This window comes from Lupinus angustifolius, chromosome LG08, assembly GCF_001865875.1.
Source record: "Lupinus angustifolius cultivar Tanjil chromosome LG08, LupAngTanjil_v1.0, whole genome shotgun sequence".
Lineage (NCBI taxonomy): Eukaryota > Viridiplantae > Streptophyta > Magnoliopsida > Fabales > Fabaceae > Lupinus > Lupinus angustifolius.
In genome coordinates this window covers 22,345,324-22,368,028 of record NC_032016.1, presented here as the reverse complement: position 1 = coordinate 22,368,028, position 22,705 = coordinate 22,345,324, and the positions used below count along the sequence as shown (strand labels likewise).

Below are 22,705 nucleotides of genomic sequence, written 5' to 3'. Positions count from 1 at the left end.
TCATTTTTCCTTTAACCATGATTAGCGAACATGTAATTAAATATAGTCATTTATAATTGAACATGGTTTTTGGCAATAAAAAAATTGAATTTACAAATAACAACAGACCTAATTTCTGAAGCCAAACTTCCTAGTTTTAGATTTGAGCTTGTCTTATTTCCATGTTACATGGCTAAATATCATTCTCGTACCGAATCCTAGGTCTTGGAGCTTGAAGGCTGAAGCCCTTAATATATGAGGAGTTGCTTAGCATTATTCTGCACCGTCCCATACGCATTTTGCATGTTTCAAGATACAGTAAAAAGAGGATGGATCACCTGTCCTAAATTGGTGTCCCCAATCCTGTCTCAGCCACTTGTATTTAGACACATTTATTTAATAAATTATTTTTATAAAATTAAATTAAATTGAATGATTATTTTTTATTTTTTGCAAATACTGATTGGCCAGAGACACCGAGACAGGAAAGGGAAGGGACAGACGATCTCGGTTCTTAAAAAGAAGTCTTTACCAGTTCTGTGGCAATTACATCTGTCCCTCACTATATGGAATCTTTAAATTATTGTTTGGTAGTATTTTTGTCCTCTCTTTCAAGAAACAGTAGATAGAAGATAAATAATGAAGTAAGCATACGGTGCTAATACTAATATTACTATGTGATTTCAATTTTATTGTCACTCTAGTTATATTTTTGTTTTTTTATTGATTTTGGAAATCAATATGTATTAACTATTTATTGTTTGTCCTTTTTTCTAGTCATAATTAACTATCTAATAAACTATTAAGTTACATTATAGTTAGTGTGTAAAATCTATACATTGTTTTTGCATACAAACATCACATCATCTACTATTCATTCTGATTACTTTTTCTAAAAAATCAAAAAAATTATTAAATATTAATGATGGATGATGTAGTGATAATGTATAAAATTCATATATTATTAGTGCATACATCTTTTTAACATACAGGTTAACACCTTTAACAATTACATTAATATGTTTGTATTAGCTGATAATTAAAACTAATTACGGATTACTTAGTTTGATGCACTAGAAGAAGACCAAATACGAAGTCCAAAATAAGTCACCATATAAAGAGACACATTTGAACAAGTCATTTTGATTGGCTGTTAGACGGTAAGAGGAAAATTATGTAAGAAATTTTGACTTTAATGTTTAGATGTGTTTAGATTCATTATTTTAAGTAAACAAATTAAAGTGATTTAATTCAAATAAGATATACGACTATAGACATAATTATCATAAAAATTATTATGTAGATACCCAAAGTCTTATTTTTATTTTATGATGGACAAAATTGAAATAAGAAAATCAAGTAGTATCACCCTTTATGAAATGATATATACTTCTTATAAATAAGAGGTTATGGTATGCAATTATAGATTACAACAAAACACAATTCAACAACATCAACCACAACATAGAATTCATTCTCTTCATCCCATTCGAGGAAAAATTAAGGCTAATGGTGATCTACAATTGAAAAACCAAAAAAACTCACATAATCTATTACGAACATACATTTGCATACAAAGACAAATAACATGGAGTTTGTATATGCATGATAAGGATGGTACAAAATTCATTACCATATTCTCTACAAATATAATAAGATACGCTTCCGGTCTAGTTTTTATTGATGATTTGACATAAAAAATCTTGATTATATATGATGATAATATTCATCATTTTAGTATGTATTATATATCTTTAAATCTATAAAGTCTCCGAACATTAAATTATATATTAATGATATTTTTCCCACAAATTACAAACTAACATTTTGGGTAAGAGCTATAGCATAAGCAAAATCAGTAAAATGAAGAGTTTTGGCTTTGGATTTGCCTACATGTTAAACGTTCCAACAGTAGAACTTCATTTTCATACCTGAATTATAATATAGCATAACCCCATTCCCTAGCACATGGTGTTGTTTTATTAGGGAGCACATCTGTTTTCTATAAAGTGTATCACTTCTCACTGCTTATGATTGATTAAAAATATATATTTAAATTAAAATTTTAATAATTATCTATAGTAAGTAATACATATAATAATATACTGTTTTGGGACATTAAATGTCCACCCGTTTCATTATGCCCATCTATTTCTTCTTACTAATAAATGCATTTACCCCAAAGCAAAGCACTTGTCAAATTTTTGTGGAGGATTAGGAGAACTTAACTTGATAGGTGGCCTACCCTTTTCCCCCTTCACCAACTCTACCTTCCAATCAAACCGGATCACATGTGTCTCTCAAAATCTTTTTAATAAAGTTAGGATTTAACGAATAGATAAGTGGTTTGAAAAAATGACATTTCCTAAATTTTAATAAAACTACACAAACTATCTCCATTTTTTCATACCTATAAAAAATTTTTGAACAAAAAAAATGACGATAAGTATAATTAAGTTAAACATAATATGATATATTGTGGAAAAATATAAATAGCATACGAGTCAATATATTTTCATTATTTTTGTTGGTTACAATATAATACAAGAATCATTTAAACAATATTTCCTTAAAATTATATATTCATCTTATAATGAACCAAAAATAATATAAATATATTAACTTGTATACTATTTGTACTTGTTTATATTAATTTATATAATTTCACTAGGATTCTAGAGTGCCAATGTAATTTATTATATTTAAAATTATTTTTAATAAAAAATTATAAATCATAAAACTCATTTTTATTACTCACATTCCATACTCTCCTGCACGTCCTCTTCCGATGTATACTTACTTTGACTTCAATCCAACTAGAGTGACCAAAATCACCAACCAATTGTGCAAATCTAATTGGAAAGGACACAGTTTCTTCTTCTAGACCTACCCTTTTCTATACAATGGAGTTTAACTAACTTAAAATGTCAAATTTTGCATCTTGGATGCCCCGTTGATCACGGTGGCACTTTGTTTAATTATCTGTCACAACCCTTTCTCCCACAAAACACATAAAATCATGTGAAGTTAAAATTATACTATTAGTATTCTGCATCTTCTTCACTAATCTCTAGATCCATTTTTCATTCCTTGTTAATATGAAGTTATTTCACAAACCCTCTAAAGTCCAGTCTCTGATTAACTTCATTCTAGTAATCTCTTCATTCTGTGGCCTTTATGTCCTTGCATCAATGCTACTCTTGGGCACATCAAAGCTAGTACATGTGCATTCTTCTTCATCACAAGATGTGTCTATACCAACAACAACAACAACAACAACCCTTGATCATCTTGTGTTTGGAATTGCTTCAAGTAAGAGTTCATGGCCTAAAAGAAAGGAGTATGTTAAGATTTGGTGGAAACCCAATAATGCAATGAAAGGGTGTGTGTTTGTAGATAGTATCCCAGATGAAAAAGGCCATGTTGAAAATGATACTTCTTCTCTTCCTCCATTATGTGTCTCTCAAAACACTTCACACTTTCGCTACACTTGCAAAGGGGGTCTAAGATCAGCGATCCGCGTAGCGCGTGTTGTTGCTGAGACCATAGCATTGAATCATTCAGATGTTAAATGGTACGTGTTTGGAGATGATGACACTGTTTTCTTCCCAGACAATGTGGTGAAAACACTGTCCAAATATGATCATGAGCTTTGGTACTATATTGGTGCACACTCTGAGGTGTATGAGCAGAACCGGTTGTTTGGTTTTGGAATGGCCTTTGGTGGTGCAGGTTTTGCTATCAGTTCCTCTCTTGCAAAAGTCCTGGTCAAGGTTTTTGATTCTTGTATCGAAAGGTATCCACATCTCTATGGAAGTGATGGCAGAGTGTACTCTTGCTTAGCTGAGCTTGGTGTAGGATTAACACATGAACCAGGTTTTCACCAGGTAACAAATCTTTTGAATTTTAAAATGCTGAAAAGTATAGATCATACTTGATTTTCTTCCTTTTGACTATCCTATCACATTGATACTTTTTAGATAGTTTTATCTATATATCTTCCAATTAACTCTTGGAATTTCTTTTGTTATCAACATAACTGTAATGGTGTTGTATCCATGTACTTTATCCTATATTAGTGTTTCCTAGATCATCCTTTGTTAATCTTATGTTTTGTGATTGTGAATTTGGATAAGGTTGATTTGAAGGGAAATGCTTTTGGTCTATTGGCTGCACATCCAGTAACTCCCTTGTTGTCCCTGCATCACCCAGATTACACTGATCCAATCTTTCCGAACATGACAACTACGCAAGCTTTGAAGCATTTATTTAAAGTTGTGAATGTTGATTCCCAGAGAGTCCTACAACAAACAATTTGCTATGATAGATGGTTTTCATGGACAATTTCAGTGTCATGGGGCTACGCTGTTCAGGTTTTCCCGAACCGTATGTTTTTGCCAGATGTTCTGAGCGTGCAAGAAACATTCAAGCAGTGGAGGAAAGGGAACATGTTGGCAAAGTCATATACTTTCAACACGAAAGAACCTCACCGGGACCCTTGTAGAAGATCCACCATTTTCTATCTAGACAATGTGTCTTCTGGTAAGGATGGCATCATAACCAGCTATAAGAGATCTTTTCAAAATTGCTCAAATGATGTAGCATCGCCGAGAAAATTGGAAGGGATCAGAGTGGTCTCAGATAAGCTAGACCTTGACATTAAACAGGTAACTATATTTGTACACTGATATTTCTTCAGGGCTGTTAATTAGGATGGTCTCAACTTGACATTGGTATTAGTACTTATAAACTATTTTTTTCTGTATTCAGTTGCAGGCTCCAAGAAGGCACTGTTGTGATGTATTGCCCTCTAGTGCACATGACCAACTAGAAATTGCTATCAGAGAATGCAAAGATGAAGAATTGATTCACATGCACTGATGGAAGCATATGTTAAACCTATGCTGATGTACACTAGAGAAAGCTTCATAACAAAGACACGTATAACAGCCCACACATGAGTATAGCAGCTAGGAAAATAAGAAGAAAAACCACACCCACTCGACTAGATACTAGATAGGATGGGAGAATGCTTTGAAGGAAATAACTCTGTAACTTCACTATAGATTCAGCTGTTCAGAATGCAGTTGTTATCGTGATGCTACGTGTAGATATACCAATACTGATAGCACGTGAGACAGCAATGAGTAACTCCATGGAAGCAGAGATTCTTTGGCAGCACATTTTGTAATGAATGAGCACATATTTAGTAATATGTTTAGCCTCAATATTTTGTACTTACAATGATAGATATTCAAGTATTAAATGCAATAAGAGAAAACTCCTAAACCAAGATTTAAAGATCAATGTTTTATCAATTGACATGATTTATATAATACTGCATTATAATGTCTTTCAACTGTAGCCGACCACACCTAGTAAGAATATGACTTGATTATTGGTTATTGTTGATTTAGAGCTAGCTTGAGTGGCCAGAATAAACTTTGGTTGTGGCCTTATCGAATAGGATTCAAATCCGGCCAGGCTCTGAATGGTCTCACCCAAACCACAACTCGATAAAATATATAATACTCATCCTTGCAGTACATAAGGCTTACAGCAATGCATCATCAATTAGGTGCAAGAATCTACTATAGGAAATTCGTATATATAAGGAAAAAATGGTGTTTGTCTCTATTGCTAATTATATAGAGCAACCGAAACCTCTTAGTTAAGTTAAGAAAAAGGTTTAATTATATTCACCTCGTGTGAACTTTGAAAGTGATAGTTGCTTCTGAGTATTTGACCAAGAGCTGGTTCTTTTAATCTAATGTAGTGTACCAAGGGCCATATTGTTGCGGATATTACAGTTACCGTTATGTGAATGTAGAAGACTGGAAGAGTAGATGTATTAGCTTTTAGTTCTGTGCACCCCTGACTTTTGGTTTCTCTAAAGAGTTACAAATAGAGCAAAATATTAACAAAACCAGTTTACCACAATGCTTATATAAGGTGGTATGTGCTGTATATAGGGTGGATGATGTAATGATTTTGTATAAATCTTTACACCCATAGTGGATAGATATTACACTCGTATAATTTTCAGTGGGACGGTCCAATGCTGGCTAAGTAAATTAATCAACTTATATAAGCTATGGTGATCATCAAAAGCCAGGAAAGTTAGGTGAAATTAAGAAGTCATGTAACTGCACATTAATAAAGAAAACTCATACACAGCAACTCAGGATTGGTTGCTACTTTTCATACTCTGAAATAGCACCAATATATGTTTCCATTGTACTACAATGCCTATAAATGTGCATTGCACCACTCTCTCCAAAAATTGAATTGAAACCATAGCCAAAATATAACACCAATGGCAATGTTCAAGTTCTTTTCATTCCTTTTATTAGCATTCAGCTTCTTCCACTATACCACTTCAGGAGAGGACCTTATGCATGAGTGTTCACATTCAGGAAATTACACCACCAGCGACCCTTATTACACAAACCTAGAAGAGCTTTTCAGCTACCTCACCAATGAAGCTCCGACCAATGGCTTCACCATGGCTTCAAAAGGCGAAGGCGAAAACCGAACACACGGGCTAGCTCTTTGCCGTGGTGATCTCTCTCCCACAGATTGTAAGAACTGTGTTGTTAGTGCAAGCAATGACATACTTACATTCTGCCCAAATAACAAAGGTGGTATCGTTATGCATGAAAACTGCACAGTAAGGTACTCAAGCCATGACTTTTTTGGTGAAACTATGAACAATGTTTTATTATGCATGCAGTCCTCTAAAAATGTGAATGTGAGTGACCCAATTATTGCCATTCAGTTTAGTCAGAGGATCCAAGATTTTCTTAGCAAAGTTACTGAGGAAGCTGTGTTGAATCCAAAAATGTATGCATCTGGAAAATCAGAAATAGATGAATTTCACACAGCATATGGATTGGCACAGTGTAGTAGAGACCTATCTCGCTTGGCATGCAAGAAATGTCTTACTCAATCAGTGGCTTTTGTTGCAAAACCAGATTGTGGTGAAGGAAAAGAAGGGGTTAAAGTGTATAGTGAGATTTGTAGAGTAAGATATGAGCTGAAACCCTTTGTTAATGATAAACATATTCCTCTTCCTCCAACTAGTTATGATGCTATTTCTCCACAGCCTCAACCTGTTGCCTCTTCACATTGCTTGGATGCTGCTGTGGTTATAGTTGTCATAGGGTTGTTGTCACATTTATTATCTTATAATTCCTAATATTTAGTAAACTATGTATGTATGAATTAATAGTTAATTATATATATTAGTCTGTTAATGAAGTTGTAGCATTAACCAGTTAATATATGTGATTAATTACGAATTTATGCATGGTTAACTTAAGTAAAAGTGTGTGTGACATAAGATGTGACATCTCATCAACTCATTTGTTGGAGTGTTATTGGCTTAATCATTATCAGTTTGTTGCCTTTGTATTTTGTACTACAAAAAATATATTCATTGATAGCGTAAGAGAGTTTTTATACTATCATTGTATCTTCCAACATCCATTTTTAATTATCATCTTCAATAATAATCATTATTTTCAACCAAATAATCCAAATTAATGGTGTATAATATAATGATTTTTATACTATCAATGTAGAAGTATTACATTCATTTTGCATTAGTTGGTGATCCTTATTTACTGAATTATTTCTACAGTGTTTCTTATCTGTCTTGTCCTGAATAATCTGAATTGAAAAAATTGCCTCAACTTAATAATTTGTTACTCTCTATGTCCTAAACCAATTGTATTACATGAAGTAATATAAAAGTTATTTTCTATTTTTATAACTATTCTTTTTAATTATGTGATAATCTTTAATTAGATTAGAATACTATTGAGACATCTAAAATGATAATAGTAGTGTAAGACATTATGGTGGAGATGGGGTTCTTAAGCTTTGACCATAGAAATGATATTAATATATTGAAGAAGGGATTGGGAAGAGAGCAACTCACCTGTTTATTTTTTATATTTCTTGATAAAATTATATTCTAACCCGTAGGGTGTAAGAACTTATTGTAATTCTTATCAAAATTGTTCATAAAATTTATTTTAATAAATTTAGGACTCACCCACAGAGCCATAAATATGTTAGGACCAGCACTCGTCACAATACAATCCAATAAATGTGGTATAGTCTACTAGGGTGATGTTCGAGCTTTTTTGAAGTTTAGTTAATAAATTATTAGAATTGTTAACTAAATAAAAATTGAAGGGAGTTTTTAACTTTTAAAAAATAACAATGTTTGAAAACTATTTTTTAGAATGCTAATTGAAGTATTGTTTAGAAAGTTAAAATAATTTTCAATAATTCGATCACTAATTTTAGTAATGTTATAAAAGTCGGACTAGACATCAAACTAGAAAGTTTTTTTATAGAGGGTCTAACTGATTTAAAGTTTAAACAGTTAAACCGTATGATAGAACCGTATATTATATAAAATTAATAATTATATATATAATTATACATATCCTACCTACTATTTTTTTAATGACCACTAGTAGTAATAATAAATTATAAAACTCTTGAAGAATGAGCAACAAAAAAAGATGAGTAAATAACTAGAAACTCATGGCTTCATGCCCTCACACGTGTTTTAAGAAAATGGACAACGATCCTTTATCCCAAGAAAATTATGTCTTCATCTATTAAGTCAATCAAATTTTATAGAATAGTATACAAATATTAATTTATGATATTATAATTTTTATTTTTAATCAAATAAAATTCTTTGATTAGATGGGGACACCAAATGAAATATGAATGAGAACAAATGATCTTGGAAGTATGAGTGTATAACATACTATAATATACAATTATAAATTATGTACACATTAGGCTAACTCATCTTGTGACCCGACCCAACGTTCACACAACATAAACCGAATTCTAATTGTGCAGTAATAATAGTAGGTGCATAATACCTAGCATAACAGAGATGACAACCAACACCGACATTTTGTGTTTGTTATACAATCCTTATCCTTTCATTTTTGTAACCTGCATATCTTTTCAAAGTCATTCATCTTCCTTCTGTCTCCTCTGAATCACCGGTAGTTCTACCTTCTGGTAAACCGTTTCGTTTTGTGGCTGGATTATTCCGAGTTATTCCAGTTTCATCCGACTGAATCGGATTTTGGACGGTCTAAAACGGTCAAATTAGTGTATGATTAACTGTACAAACGAAGACCGTTTGGAACACCAGTCAACGATTAGACAGGTCGAACCGTCCAGTCCGATTTTCATATCATTGAATTTTACCCTTCAATTTTGATTAGTTACCCACAATTAAAAAATCATATTTGTGATGTATAAATTATTTTAACATTAAATTTTTTGTGATATATACATTTTGTTAACGTTAGATTTTTGTGATGTATAAATTATTTTTATATTTGATTGTTAGCTGAACAAATAATTTATTTCCATAATATATCTTTTTAATGGTGTATATATCATTAGAAGAATACTATTAACTTATGAAATTTGATCCAATTTTTAGAAGAAAAAATAATATTGATAACAGAAAAACAACAAAAACAATCTATTTAATTCAGTTTTTTTTCAAATAAAAAAGTTGTTTCCTAGATATAGAAATCTTGTTGTACATATTAGATAGTAGTTGATTGGGTTATTCACCTATATTCATTTAGTTAAGCCATAATTATCATTATTTTTCGAAGACTTGAGTAGTTGCAACCTGCAAGATCATGTTTCTCACAATGTGCCTCACATGCATAAGCATAAGTATATACATAATGTATAAAAAGAAGAAAGCATGAAAAAAGAGGTTACAATAATTATATACTTCTTGAGTTTTTTTAGATGAAAAATGGAAACATGTGTTGTCCACAGTTTATGTCACTTCATGTGTCATGGACTTATGATGGATCAGAAAAAATATATTTAAGTTAAAATTTAATTATTAAGTATTTTTCTGACCAATCACAAACTCATAACACATGAAATGACACAAACTGTGGACAATAAATGTGCTCTCCTTCCAACATATAACTTTGCTATATAAAATGGTTTTTACATAAAATTTATTTGTATATATATATCTAGATGAGAGATACGTTTACACCCAAGTTAAGTTACACTAGTTACACTCAATTTCAGTCATTCATTTTCTTAAATCTAACCGCAAAATGAGTAAGTGCAATAAATGATGAGAGAAAAATAAAAATCTTAAATAACTTATTGCACTAACCTATTTGGTCAATTATATTTAAGAAAATAAATGACTGAGATTGAATGTAATTAGTGTAACAAAACTTTGTTGTAAACGTATCCCTCCTCATATATCTATACTACTATTAAGCTAGCAAGTTACTCGTGCATTTGCAAGGACGATATTTTTTGCCGCATGGTTAAGAATGTACATATTACATGTGCATTCACATGGTTTAGAACACACATGTTATTCGTACATTTGTATGGTTAAGAATACACATGTTACCCATGCATTCATGTTGTTAAGAACAAACATGTGACCCTTAAATTTTTCCCATAAATTCACATATGTTACCCATAAATTCACATGGTTAAGAATACACCTATTACCCGCACATTCGTATACTTAAAACATGCATGTTACACATACATTCACATTATTAAGAATACATGTGTTACCCATATTACCTAATTTTATAAATTTATTACATTTTTATCAATAAGAACTACTCAACTCGAATGAGCGATATTAATTATATTTCTCAGACAAAGTAAAAAATAACATCTTGAAACAAACCCAAATGAGACAAAAAGGCATACAACTTTAAAGAACAATGTCAACCTCTATTATGTTATATTTTGGTGAAATTTTTCAATATGTTGTTTTGCATGAAATTGGACACAATTCATTATCAAAAAATATATACATGATGAACATCGTCTCAAATTTATATCCATAATAAGTATGACCTGAAATTAATCAATCAAAAATAAATCATAAAATAAATATAAAATTAATCAATTCATTATCACAATCAAATCAAATATATTATTTTTAAGCCATAAATACAAGTAGAAGAATAATACGATTGTAAAATAAAAATAACATTAGTTGGGGTAGACTGATAATTTTATTCTTTTAGACAAATGTAAATCTTTTATCATTTTTCAAGCAATATAAAATATCAACATAATTCTTTATTAATTGTGACATCATATCTCATTCTCTTAATAATAACAACATATTCCTACTATTTAAGTTTTAAAAAATAATTAAATGCTATTAGTTGAGAAAGTTTTAAGATCTACTATTTAAATGCGTAATTTCTGCATATTCCATTTAGTGTTTAAAATTTAAAAATGATAGATGATATTAATTGAGAATCTTTTAATAAGATTGAATTCCTATTATTTAAGTTTTAAAAATAATTAAATAATATTAATTGACAAAACTTTAAGATCTATTTAAATAATTGTTGTTAATTTTTTTTATTTTTAAATAAATTTATTGTATATTATTTTTTAAGTGAGATAGAATATCAACAAATTTCCTTATTAATTTTAATATCATAGCTCATTCTGTTAATAATAATAACGGATTCCTACTATTTAAGTTTAAAAAAATGATTAAATGCTATTAATTGAGAAAATTTTAAGATCTACAATTTAAATGCGTAATTCCTACATATTCCACTTAGCATTTTAAAATTTAAAAAGTGATTAGATGTTATTTAATAAGATTGAATTCTTACTATTTAAGTTATAAAAATAATTAAATAATATTAATTGAGAACGTTTTAAGATCTATTTAAATAATTAGTATTAAAAATGATTATTTTGAAATAAATTCATTGTCTATTAATTTTTAAGTGAGATAAAGTATCAAGAGATTTTCCTATTAATTGTAATATCATAGCTCATTCTATTAATAGTAACAATAGATTCCTCCTATTTAAGTTTTAAAAAATGATTAAATGATATTAATTGAGAACATTTTAAGATCTACTATTTAAATGCGTAATTTCTACATATTCTATTTAATGTTTTAAAACTTTAAAATGTATGATTTTAATTGATAATGTTTTAATAAGATTGAATTCCTACTATTTCAGTTTTAAAAATAATATTAATTGAAAACGTTTTAGGATCTATTTAAATAATTAGTATTAAAAATGATTATTTTAAAACAAATTTATTGTCTATTAGTTTTTAAGCGAAGTAGAATATTTAAGTTTTCAAAAATGATTAAATGATATTAATTGAGAATGTTTTAAAATCTACTATTTAAATGTGTAATTTCTATGTATTCTATTTAGTGTTTTAAAACTTTAAAATGATTAGATGATTTTAATTGATAATATTTTAATAAGATTGAATTTCTACTATTTCCATTTTAAAAATAATATTAATTAAAAATGTTTTAATATCTATTTAAATAATTAGTATTAAAAATGATTATTTTGAAAAAAGTTCATTATCTATTTTTTTTAAGCGGAGTAGAATATTTCCTTATTAATTGGAATATCAATACTCATTCTATTAATAGTAACAATGAATTCCTCCTATTTAAGTTTAAAAAAATTATTAAATGATATTAATTGAGAACATTTTAAGATTTACTATTTATATGAGCAATTACTACATATCCTATTTAGTGTTTTAAAATTTTAAAAAAATGTTTAGGTGATACTAATTGAGAATGTTTTAATAAGATTGAATTCCTACTATTTCAGTTTTAAATATAATTAAATAATATTAATTGAAAATGTTTTAAGATCTACGTAAATAATTAATATTAAAACGATTATTTTGAAATGAAATCATTGTCTATTATTTCATGAGCGAAATAGAATATCAACAGATTTCCTTATTAATTGTAGTATTATAACATGCTATTATTAGTAACAATGAATTCCTCCTATTTAAGTTTAAAAAAATGTTTAAATGATATTAACTGAGAACGTTTTAAGATCTACTATTTAATGTGCAACTACTACATATACTGTTTAGTGTTTCAAAATTAAAAAAAGTGATTAGGTGATATTAATTGAGAATGTTTTAATAAGATTGAATTTCTACTATTTCAGTTTTAAATATAATTAAATAATATTAATTGAAAAAGTTTTAAGATCTATTTAAATAATTAGTATTAAAATGATTATTTTGAAATAAATTCATTGTCTAACTGAATGACATATGAATAATTGAAAAGTGGAAGACAACTCCGACCATATAAAATTTAAAATTAGAAACAAACTCACTATAAAAAAATATCAAACCCAAGAAGTGAATAATGCATTGGAGCTAAAGATCATAATTTGACGAAGTTCTTTCAACCTTGAAAAGAAGAACACAACTTCAACCCTATATTTGTAACATCATTATTAATTATTAAAAATAAACAAATTAGACAAAATTAATAACGAAATAAGAGCATTGAAGCTTTGCATTAGACGAAATCGAATATAAATAATATGAATATTAAACAATTTGAAACTTCCAAACAAAAAAATGGTAAAATGGCTTATCAGGATACCTGATGATGAAAATAGATTCAACACTGAAACCTCCATCTATTTGAAAAATACATGTTTTGGATCAGATCTAGAACTTTAGTATGTGTGGACAAACCCTAATGATAGTAGTGAGAATCCAAATATGTTCAAAATTATATCAGTTTTTTCTTTTAAGGCTTGTATCTCTTTGATTTATGAAAAACGAAATAAAATTTATATATACCAATGAATATCTTGTTGGATCGATTCATGAATGATGAAGTAATAAAAAAATAAAATGAGTATAAAATCATACCTCGTTTGACGATTGAAGAAATTAGATCTGTCTAATAAATAGGAAAAAAATGTAGAAGTAGTTTGTGAGTTTCAAAAGAAGAGAAGATTAAGAAGTAAACTGAATTAAGAATAGAGAAGAAAATTAAGAAGTGAGTCATGCAAGATAAAAAAGATGACATAGTTTTTGTAATCTTCTTGCATGACTCACTTTGGTGCATATTGGTTTGCATAGCCTTATTTCATAGTTTTTGTGATCTTCTTGCATGACTCACTTTGGTGCATATTGGTTTGCATAGCCTTATTTCTTGATTTTGCCCAAGTTCTTGCATGACTCACTTTGGTGCATATTGGTTTGCATAGCCTTATTTCATAGTTTTTGTGATCTTCTTGCATGACTCACTTTGGTGCATATTGGTTTGCATAGCCTTATTTCTTGATTTTGCCCAAGTGTGTTTTAGACTTTATTGGACTAATATTCCTAAAATGAGTTAATTTGGGATTATTTGGCCTGATTAAATCTATTATCATTTTCAGATCACATTTGTCACCAATCGCATTTTGGGCATTATGGAAGTCGAGAATATGTGCTGAAGTGAAGATTATATTTTTATTTTAGGAGTTGTTTTTATTGCAATTTAGCTTTGGGCCCATTGTTTAGGCCCAATTTGATTTTATGTATGTTGGAGGGGTTAAATTCGGATTCCCCACTCCTAACACACACTTTACTTTTCCTCACTTTGAAACATAAACACATTTTCATTTTCCCTCTTTTTGCTCTGCTAGGGTTTCACTCATTCTTCATTTTTCATTTTCGGTTTGTTCTTCCATTGCCATGAAAGACTAAATTTATGGAATAAGTTCCTTTGGTAATGTATCACAACTCTTGAGGTTTTGTTATTAATGCATTTTCAGTTTCTTTATTTTTGATTTCTTCTATCTTATTTCTGAATATGATTTGCTTAATTCCATTGCTTAGAAACTTATCTAGTGCATGAATACTTAGTTTTTGTTAATCGTTTCATGCTTATACTGATTTCGCCTAGTTTGAGGTTTAGGTTCTGGAACTTTGAATTGATTATCGTTTAGTTAATTGATTCTCAACAAATTCGGAAGTTAATGGTTGGAATCTGAAAATAATCTTTTGAAACTGAGGATTGAGTTGTGAACAAACGAACCAAATAGATTTAGCCATTGTATTACATTGCTTAACTACTATTTCTGAATTTAAATTATGTTCATACTATCCAACAACAAAAACCCCCTTGTGTGTGTGAGTGTAAGGTGTTTGAAGCTTTGCTTGGAAGATAATCCTTGGGAAACGACCTAGGAGTCACTTCCTAGTACTACAGTTTTAATTGTTATATTATTTGTATCAGGTACGTCATTAATCATCCATCTTTCTTTCGAACTAGTAAAACTGGGGATGAAAATGAGCTAGTACTTGGTACTACTATACCAGCTTGTAATATTTCTGATAATAGAGTTGCCATTGCTTCCTTTTGGGAGTGAGGATATCAGTAAGGTTTAACATTAATTGAGGATGAGTTGGGTAGGAGGACAATTTTATGATCATGTGGTCTTTGTGGTGGTAATCCTTTTGGGGTACTGAAGATTGACTCAAACTCCTTTAGTATGGGTTGGATAGCTTTATTGTGGGTATTGTTTGAGTCTGTTAAGGCTAGATAGGTTGTCTATGTTGTTGGTGATTGTGTTTGGGTGGGTGCGACTGTGACACAGAATATGTCTGCAATAGCATCTGTATGTGTTAGTCTTTTGAGTTGGTGGAAGGTGGATAATGTTGGTGAAGTTGAGGGTTGTCCGGTTAAGGTGATGGGTTTATTGTCATATGTGAATGTTATAGAGGGAATGACAAAATCTAAAGTGACTGGTCCTAGGTTACTTAACCATTTAATCCCTAATACCACACCAGCTCCTTGTATTGGTGAAAAATAAAATGGAATGTGAAATAGTTGTTGTTGTTGTACGTTGATAGGAGTTTCTTTACATAAGCCAACACAATAAATACGCTCACCATTACCTACCATGACTGGAAACTTTAGGGTTGAGCAGATAGGTAGCTGTAAAAATTGTGCATCTCGGGGTTGCATAACATGGTGTGAACTACCCGTATCTACTAACACAGTCACTGTATGTCCAAAAATCCGGCCTTTAAATTTAAGTCTTTGGAGAATGGTTACCTTGTAGAGCGTGATTAGATAGGTGGAAGTGAATAATTTCTGATTGGTCTATGTCATGAGCTATGCATTCCGCATCCAACATTGGTAAATTAGGGTCATTAACAATTAGACCCTCACTACCTTCCCGACTCAGCATAAAGAGGAATTGCTTTGGTTGGCAACGGTGTCCTGGAACGAACTTCTCATCGTAATTATAACATAGTCTTTGTATGCGTCGTTCCTGCATTTGAGTTGTAGTGAGTCTTTTTATGGGCAGAGTGTGCGATGTAGTTTGACTAACACCATTAAGTCCAGCAGTCTAGGGACTGGTTATTGTAGTTGTTTGGGAGCGCCATGAACGATTTGATGTGGCCTTTGCCGCATCGATTTTATTTTCCACCAATTTTGCCAACCCAATTGCATGAATCACTGAAAAGGGTTGCTGAACTGCTAGTTCGTGCCCAATCTCTGGATGAAGTCCAGGTAAGAAACACTTGAGCAACATTTCAGGAGTCATTCCAACTACTTGATTTTAGAGACGTTCAAATCTGGTTTGGTAATTTGTGACTGTAGTACTTTGTTTTAATTTAAATAGTTCAGCTTGAGGATTTGCAAATGTAGATGGTCCAAAACGTACCACTAGAGCTTTTGTAAAGCCTTCCTAACTTGTTAATTGATTGGTCTGAAACATCCACTTATACCAACTTAAGGCGTTTCCTTTCATTGAAAATGCTACGAGTTCAAGGCGTTGAAATGGAGCGAGTTGATATAAGATGAAATATTGTTCTGCTTGGAATAACCAATCTTGTGGTTCTGTAACATCAAATGGTTGTAGTTGTAATTTTGGAGGTTTTATATTTCTTGGTGGTGGAAATGGTCTACAACCATATGGAGTTTCTGGTGGTCTTGGTTTGGAGCCATATGGTGGCGGTGGTGTTGGTTGAAAGCCATATGGTGGTGGTGGTGGTGTTTGTGTTGTGTTTGTGGTTAACCTTGCAATCTTTTCCACTAACCCATTAAGGGTGCTTTCCTTGCGGGCTTCCATGGACGCTTGGAATAGATCCTGTCGCTCATTCATGTTCTGCTGCATAGCAGCCAATTTTTCTAGAACCATCGCATTGGAAGTGTCCTCCATGGTAGAGTGTGTGGATGAAGAAGACGAAGAAGGTTTATGAGGCATGAGAACAACAATGAAAGCACCAATGTTAGGGTGATACCCTAGCAGTGAATAATTCTAATATACTAAAGGAAAACTAAGAATGATAAAAAAAATGTAATTTTTATTGATGCCCTTTGAATGAGGGTTAATATTACTTAAATAGTATTTGAAATCTAATATATGGATTGATGAAATATAATCTTAATCCAATTATTTGGAAATTAAATCTAAAATTAACAAAATATAATCTTATCATAATCTTTTTCCAATTACATAAGATAATCTTTAAATTTAGGAGGTAGTTTTATGTCTCTCTTGGATCTTCTTGTGATACTGAACTCAAAGTGAGATCCAGACGGTCCAACAAAATCTCATTAATACAAAAAAAAAAAAACTTTCACATGCTCTTTTATTATTTTTCATCAATGCATTAATACTATTCCACACATTCTCGTACTTCTATTTTCTCTCTTCATCATCCCAAGAAGAATAATTTTGACTTAAACAAAAAACATCTAATAACACATTTATAAATTTTTTGTATATATACTTGATATCAGGAAAATAAAATTGGGTGTGAATAGGCACTGAATGCAAAATGAGAGGCTGGTAAGTATAAAGCTAAAAGGACGAACATTATGCATATATAATATATAATCTGCACATGAGCTCGAGCAATCGACTTTAGGTAAAAAGACACTGCATCTTATTATTAAAGTACATGCACCAATGCCCAAAAAAAGAATAAAAAAAATCTTATGTTACTAGCACAATTTTAAAATAATTATTACAAATAATAATGTACTAGCTAGTTCAAACAATCAATAATATATTGATTTAGTAGTATAAGACTCTGTTAGATTCTCATAAAGATAAAAAAGTTAATGGTTCAATTGTTGAGAGCAACACTTATTTGGGAGATGCACTCACATATTCTAAAAAGATTAATTCATTACTCATAAGGTGAAAGAATATCCTTGATAGTACAAAATAGTTTAAACAATTTAAAATTTAATATTCTTCAAATCCAATCGAGAGTCAAAATATAACATTTAATAATTAAGATAATAATATATGTGGGTGGCCCTCCTTGCCTGATAGAAAATGCACGAGTGAAGTGGACATTTTGGGCTAAGAGATAGATTTTTTATGACCTATTTGCCCAATAACTACATATGGTCCCCATGGACAACCTAAAATGCTAATAATGAAAGAAGATCACATATCCGAAAATCATGTCCTCACTTAAATTTCATCTAATGAAATGTTAATATTTATTGTAAAAAATTGAGTAGTGACAAACAAAATTAAAGTTGTATGTGAGTTTTTATCATGTGTCAATATTTTATTGGATGTGATATGGTTTGAGACATGATTTTAGGATATGTGATCTTCATCAATATTAGCTCAAGGTGTACAAAATATAAAAAATATAACATTTATGCACTGTTAGTATAAAAATTTATGCAAATTTAATACATCATAAACCATTTATTTATATTATTTTATAAAAATCAATAATAATTAAATATTAATAATGAATAATGCAATAACAATATATAATAATCATATAAGTGCATACATTTTTCTCTTAATACTACTAATAAATATCCCTTTTTACACGGACTTTAATACATTGATGATGAACTATAAATATGATCCCACCCCAACTAACAACCCATATGCAAGCTTCATTCAACATATGATTTGATGGCTCTGGTTAGTTCCATATTGCTAATTCCTTCTTCATTTCACTTACTAGTTTAGGCAAAAATATAAAACCAGGAGGGCATAGTCTACTAGTGCATTGAATTGATTCCCCCTCCGATGCTTGGCAACCACAAATGTTTCTGAGAGGAAATCAGCCAATTACCAACCTCATATCTGGGATTACAATTTTTTGCAGTCCTTAAAGCATGATTATGCGGTGCACAATTCATCTTTATGTAGATTAATTGATTTTAACTTAAAAGATCATTTTCTAGCTATTATATGATACTCATGCTTGATTTGATATTTGTGTATATGTACATAGGATATAAGATATGAGGAGAATTCCATGAAGCTACAAGAGCAAGTGAGGAGAATGATCATTGATGAAAATGTAGATATATAGACAACATTGGAGCTTAATTGATGATGTGAAACGATTGGATCTTAGCTACCATTTTAAAAAGGAAATAGCAAAAGTTCTCGACAAGTTTCTCTCTCTGGAAATATATAATGTCCAAAGTACTCACACAAGCCTCCATGAAGCTGCTTTAAGCTTTAGGCTCCTCAGAGAATATGGTTATGAAGTCTTAGTAGGTATAACAGTTTAGTTATGACAAAAAATAGGTAAAATATAGACTTTTGATTTCATTTAATGTAACAATGCAGATATTTTTGAGAGATTTATGGACCATAATGATAATTATAAGGTAAGCCTTGACAAAGATATTAAAGGAATATCAAGTCTATATGAGGCTTCATTTATGGGTTATGAAGGAGAAGAAATCCTGGATAAGGCCAAGGATTTTACTAGCTTCAATCTCAGGGTGCATAAAGAAGATAGAAGTATTCATTTTGAAAAAGTGAGCCATGTGTTGGAGCTTCCCATGCATCATATAATCCAAAGGATGGAAGCCTAGTGTTATATTAATACATACGGTAGTAGAAATGATGCAAATAGTGTGTTACTTGATTCGGCCAAACTAAATTTCAATATTGTCCAATCAACATTGCAGAAGGATATCCAAGAATTGTCACAATAAGTTTATACTTCTACACAATAATTTGGTATTCATATATCTAACAAAATAACGAGTCTATATTATTCATTATGAAGGGAGATATTCTCATGTCTATACCTCATATTACTTATCACACTATAATTAAGTTAAGAGATTATAATGAATCATAAAACTTATAATTCCATTACATAATTATATATTTACAAATGTAGCAAAAATGATTGACCTAAAAATCAACTAAGAAATGTGTGAGGTTAGATATTTGATTTCATGAGTGGTTAATTACTATTGGAGTATTTTCAACTCCAATAATAAAAATATGTTTAATTTGTGTATCAACCCTTTTTGGAATGGATAAAATTTAATTGTTTACCAATTATATTTTTAAGTTGTCACATAGAATTAATTTTTAACATAAAATTATGTAATCTTGATTTCATAGTGCATATAGGTATACGCAGGACGAAGATTTAATATTATGAGAGAGACAAAAAAAAGTATTTATTTTTAATAAAATAAATTATGGGTATATTTAATCTATGCAATTATCTTAGATACCATTTTATAACATGCATACAAAAAAAATATAAATTTCTATATTTTAACCACATAAAAAAATATAGTAGCAACTCTGAAACATCATATAATCAAAAATTGAGGTACAACACTTGTTTTGACAAATAGAACCTAGATCTAAATGATTTGAAAGGGAAGTTACCTTTATATATTATAAGAGTATTAATACTTTTTTTCATGGGACTTGCTATATGAAAAAAAATATGGGTTATTATAATACAATTTTCATATATAAAAACTTATTATTTTATAAAAATTATTATAAACACCACAACTTAGAAGTGCTTCTACCAACAAGGCGTTTATTTAGTGGTGTAAGGCCTCACTAGATCTCCAAGGTCAAGAGTTCGATTGCTGGAAGCGACACTTGTTAAGAGTGACAGCCACGAACCCCGAAAGAGATTAGTTCTTTCCCGAAAAAGGTGAGAGGATATCCTTGATAATACAAAAATAAAACATACAAGTGCTTCTTCCATATATGTTGTTTTTGTCAACAATTTATTACTATAAAAGTCTTTATTAATCTACATTTTCCTAATATACGACAAAGAGGTTAAATTATTGTTGCATACTAATTAATGAAGGTGGTGGAAGGGGATGAGACTAGTCAAAGATAAGCTTTAGTAGGGACAGGCTAATGGAGTGTTTCTTTTGGACGGTTGGAATGATCTTTGCACCTCAGTTTAGTCATGTTCGCAAATGTTTAACTAAAGTGACATCCCTAATAACTATCATTGATAATGTTTATGGCACCTTGGATGAACTATAGCTTTTTACTGCAGCTGTGGAAAGGTAATTTATTTGTTTAATTATTTATTCCCTTAAACTGTTATACTCTTCATCACACATATAGTATTGTAGTGAGTATTCGTCAATGTTAATCACTAAGCTATTAAATGTGTTTCTTTCAGTTGGGATATTAATCAATTCAACTTCTTCCAGATTATATGAAGATATGCTTCCTAGCTCTTTACAACACTGTAAACGAATTAGCTTATGATACATTGAAAGACCAAGGACAAGATATCCTCCTATACCTCACAAAAGCGGTATGTGAAAATTGATAGCAAACTCTCTTTTTTAATTAGATCAAATTTATAGTAATGTATTTAGTTATGCAATATAAATTAATTTTTTATTAATTATATTTCCTTAGTTATATGTTAACACTAAACTGAACTTCTTTTTTAATACAATTATAGTGGTCAGATATGTCTAAAGCATTCTTACAAGAAGCTAAGTGGGGTCGGGACAAAAATTTACCAAAATTTAATGACTACCTCAACAATGTGTGGGTGTCGGTGTCTGGTATAGTTATATTGATTCATGCATATTTATTGCTAAATCAAAACATCACTAAAGAGGCTCTTATTTCCTTGGAGAATTACCATGATCTACTGCGTAGGCCATCCATTATTTTTCGCCTTTGCAATGATTTGGATACTTCAGTGGTAGTTTTACTAATCTAACCTACCTTAATATTGCGAATATATATTAGCTGCCCAAAATGTTATCTCATATACTTTCTCAGCCAATTAAATTGTGTCATATCATTATTTAAAACATCATGAATCATTGTTGAGTTATTTCACAAGCAAATCTTTAATCTTGCATCATGCCAACTAATTAGAAATACATTGTACCAAAAAGAATAATAAAATAAGGAATACTAATTAAATTTGATACTTGGGCAATTGTGTAAGATTAATTACTTGATCATATATTTTAATATTGCAGAGTGAATTACGAAGAGGGGAAGTAGCAAACTCGATTGTATGCTACATGTGTGAAAATGGTATTAGTTATGAGGATGCTTATAAACATATCCACAGTTTGCTTGAGGAAACTTGGAAAAAGTTGAACAAAGATCGAGTCACATATTCTCCATTCCCAAAACATTTCATGGAAATAGTAATCAACCTTGCTAGTATGTCTCAGTGCACATACCTTTATGGCGATGGCCATGGTGCCCCAGATAATGCAGCAAAAAATAGAATTTGGTCCATGATAATTGAACCCATTGTTGTCGGGGAGACAAACATGAAACATGTACATAGATGAAATGTGATTTTTATATGGCACGTGCTTAATGTAGTTTCAAAGATTAAAATGTCAGAGTAAATATTCATTTGAGCCTCTCATGTTTTTTCACCTTATTAGTTTGACATTTCAAAAATTGAAAACCCCAAAAAATTTCCCAAAATTTTTAAGTATAGATCAAATTAGTCATCTGTAACATGTTTTATAATACATGATAAAAAACTAATTTGACCTATATTTGAATATTTTTGGATCATTTTAAGTTTTTAATTTTTGAGAGACCTAACTAGTATTTCAAAAAGGAAG

The 22,705-nt window shown here is 30.2% G+C and overlaps 2 protein-coding genes, 1 long non-coding RNA gene and 1 pseudogene across 3 annotated transcripts; all 4 read left to right on the top strand.

Moving 5' to 3' along the window:
- LOC109355266 lies at positions 2,796–5,283 on the top strand. Its single transcript, XM_019598325.1, has 3 exons — positions 2,796–3,866; positions 4,116–4,646; positions 4,750–5,283. Exons 1-3 carry the CDS (start codon positions 3,078–3,080, stop codon positions 4,858–4,860), a joined length of 1,431 nt encoding a protein of 476 aa, XP_019453870.1. The 5' UTR covers positions 2,796–3,077; the 3' UTR covers positions 4,861–5,283.
- LOC109354023 (cysteine-rich repeat secretory protein 38-like) lies at positions 6,040–7,177 on the top strand. The gene has a single exon (XM_019596377.1). The coding sequence runs from the start codon at positions 6,296–6,298 to the stop codon at positions 7,175–7,177; it is 882 nt and encodes a 293-aa protein (XP_019451922.1). The 5' UTR covers positions 6,040–6,295.
- LOC109355203 lies at positions 18,793–19,444 on the top strand. Its single transcript, XR_002108635.1, has 3 exons — positions 18,793–18,978; positions 19,087–19,358; positions 19,431–19,444. It is a non-coding gene; the product is annotated as an uncharacterized LOC109355203 (long non-coding RNA).
- LOC109354022 lies at positions 19,448–22,435 on the top strand (annotated as a pseudogene).

Excerpts from the sequence above, each read along its gene's own strand:
- LOC109355266 (XM_019598325.1), top strand. The coding sequence starts at position 3,078 with ATGAAGTTATTTCACAAACCCTCTAAAGTCCAGTCTCTGATTAACTTC. Across the intron at positions 3,867-4,115 it reads ATGAACCAGGTTTTCACCAG|GTTGATTTGAAGGGAAATGC; the intron begins GTAACAAATCTT and ends AATTTGGATAAG. Across the intron at positions 4,647-4,749 it reads TAGACCTTGACATTAAACAG|TTGCAGGCTCCAAGAAGGCA; the intron begins GTAACTATATTT and ends TTCTGTATTCAG.
- LOC109354023 (XM_019596377.1), top strand. The coding sequence starts at position 6,296 with ATGGCAATGTTCAAGTTCTTTTCATTCCTTTTATTAGCATTCAGCTTC.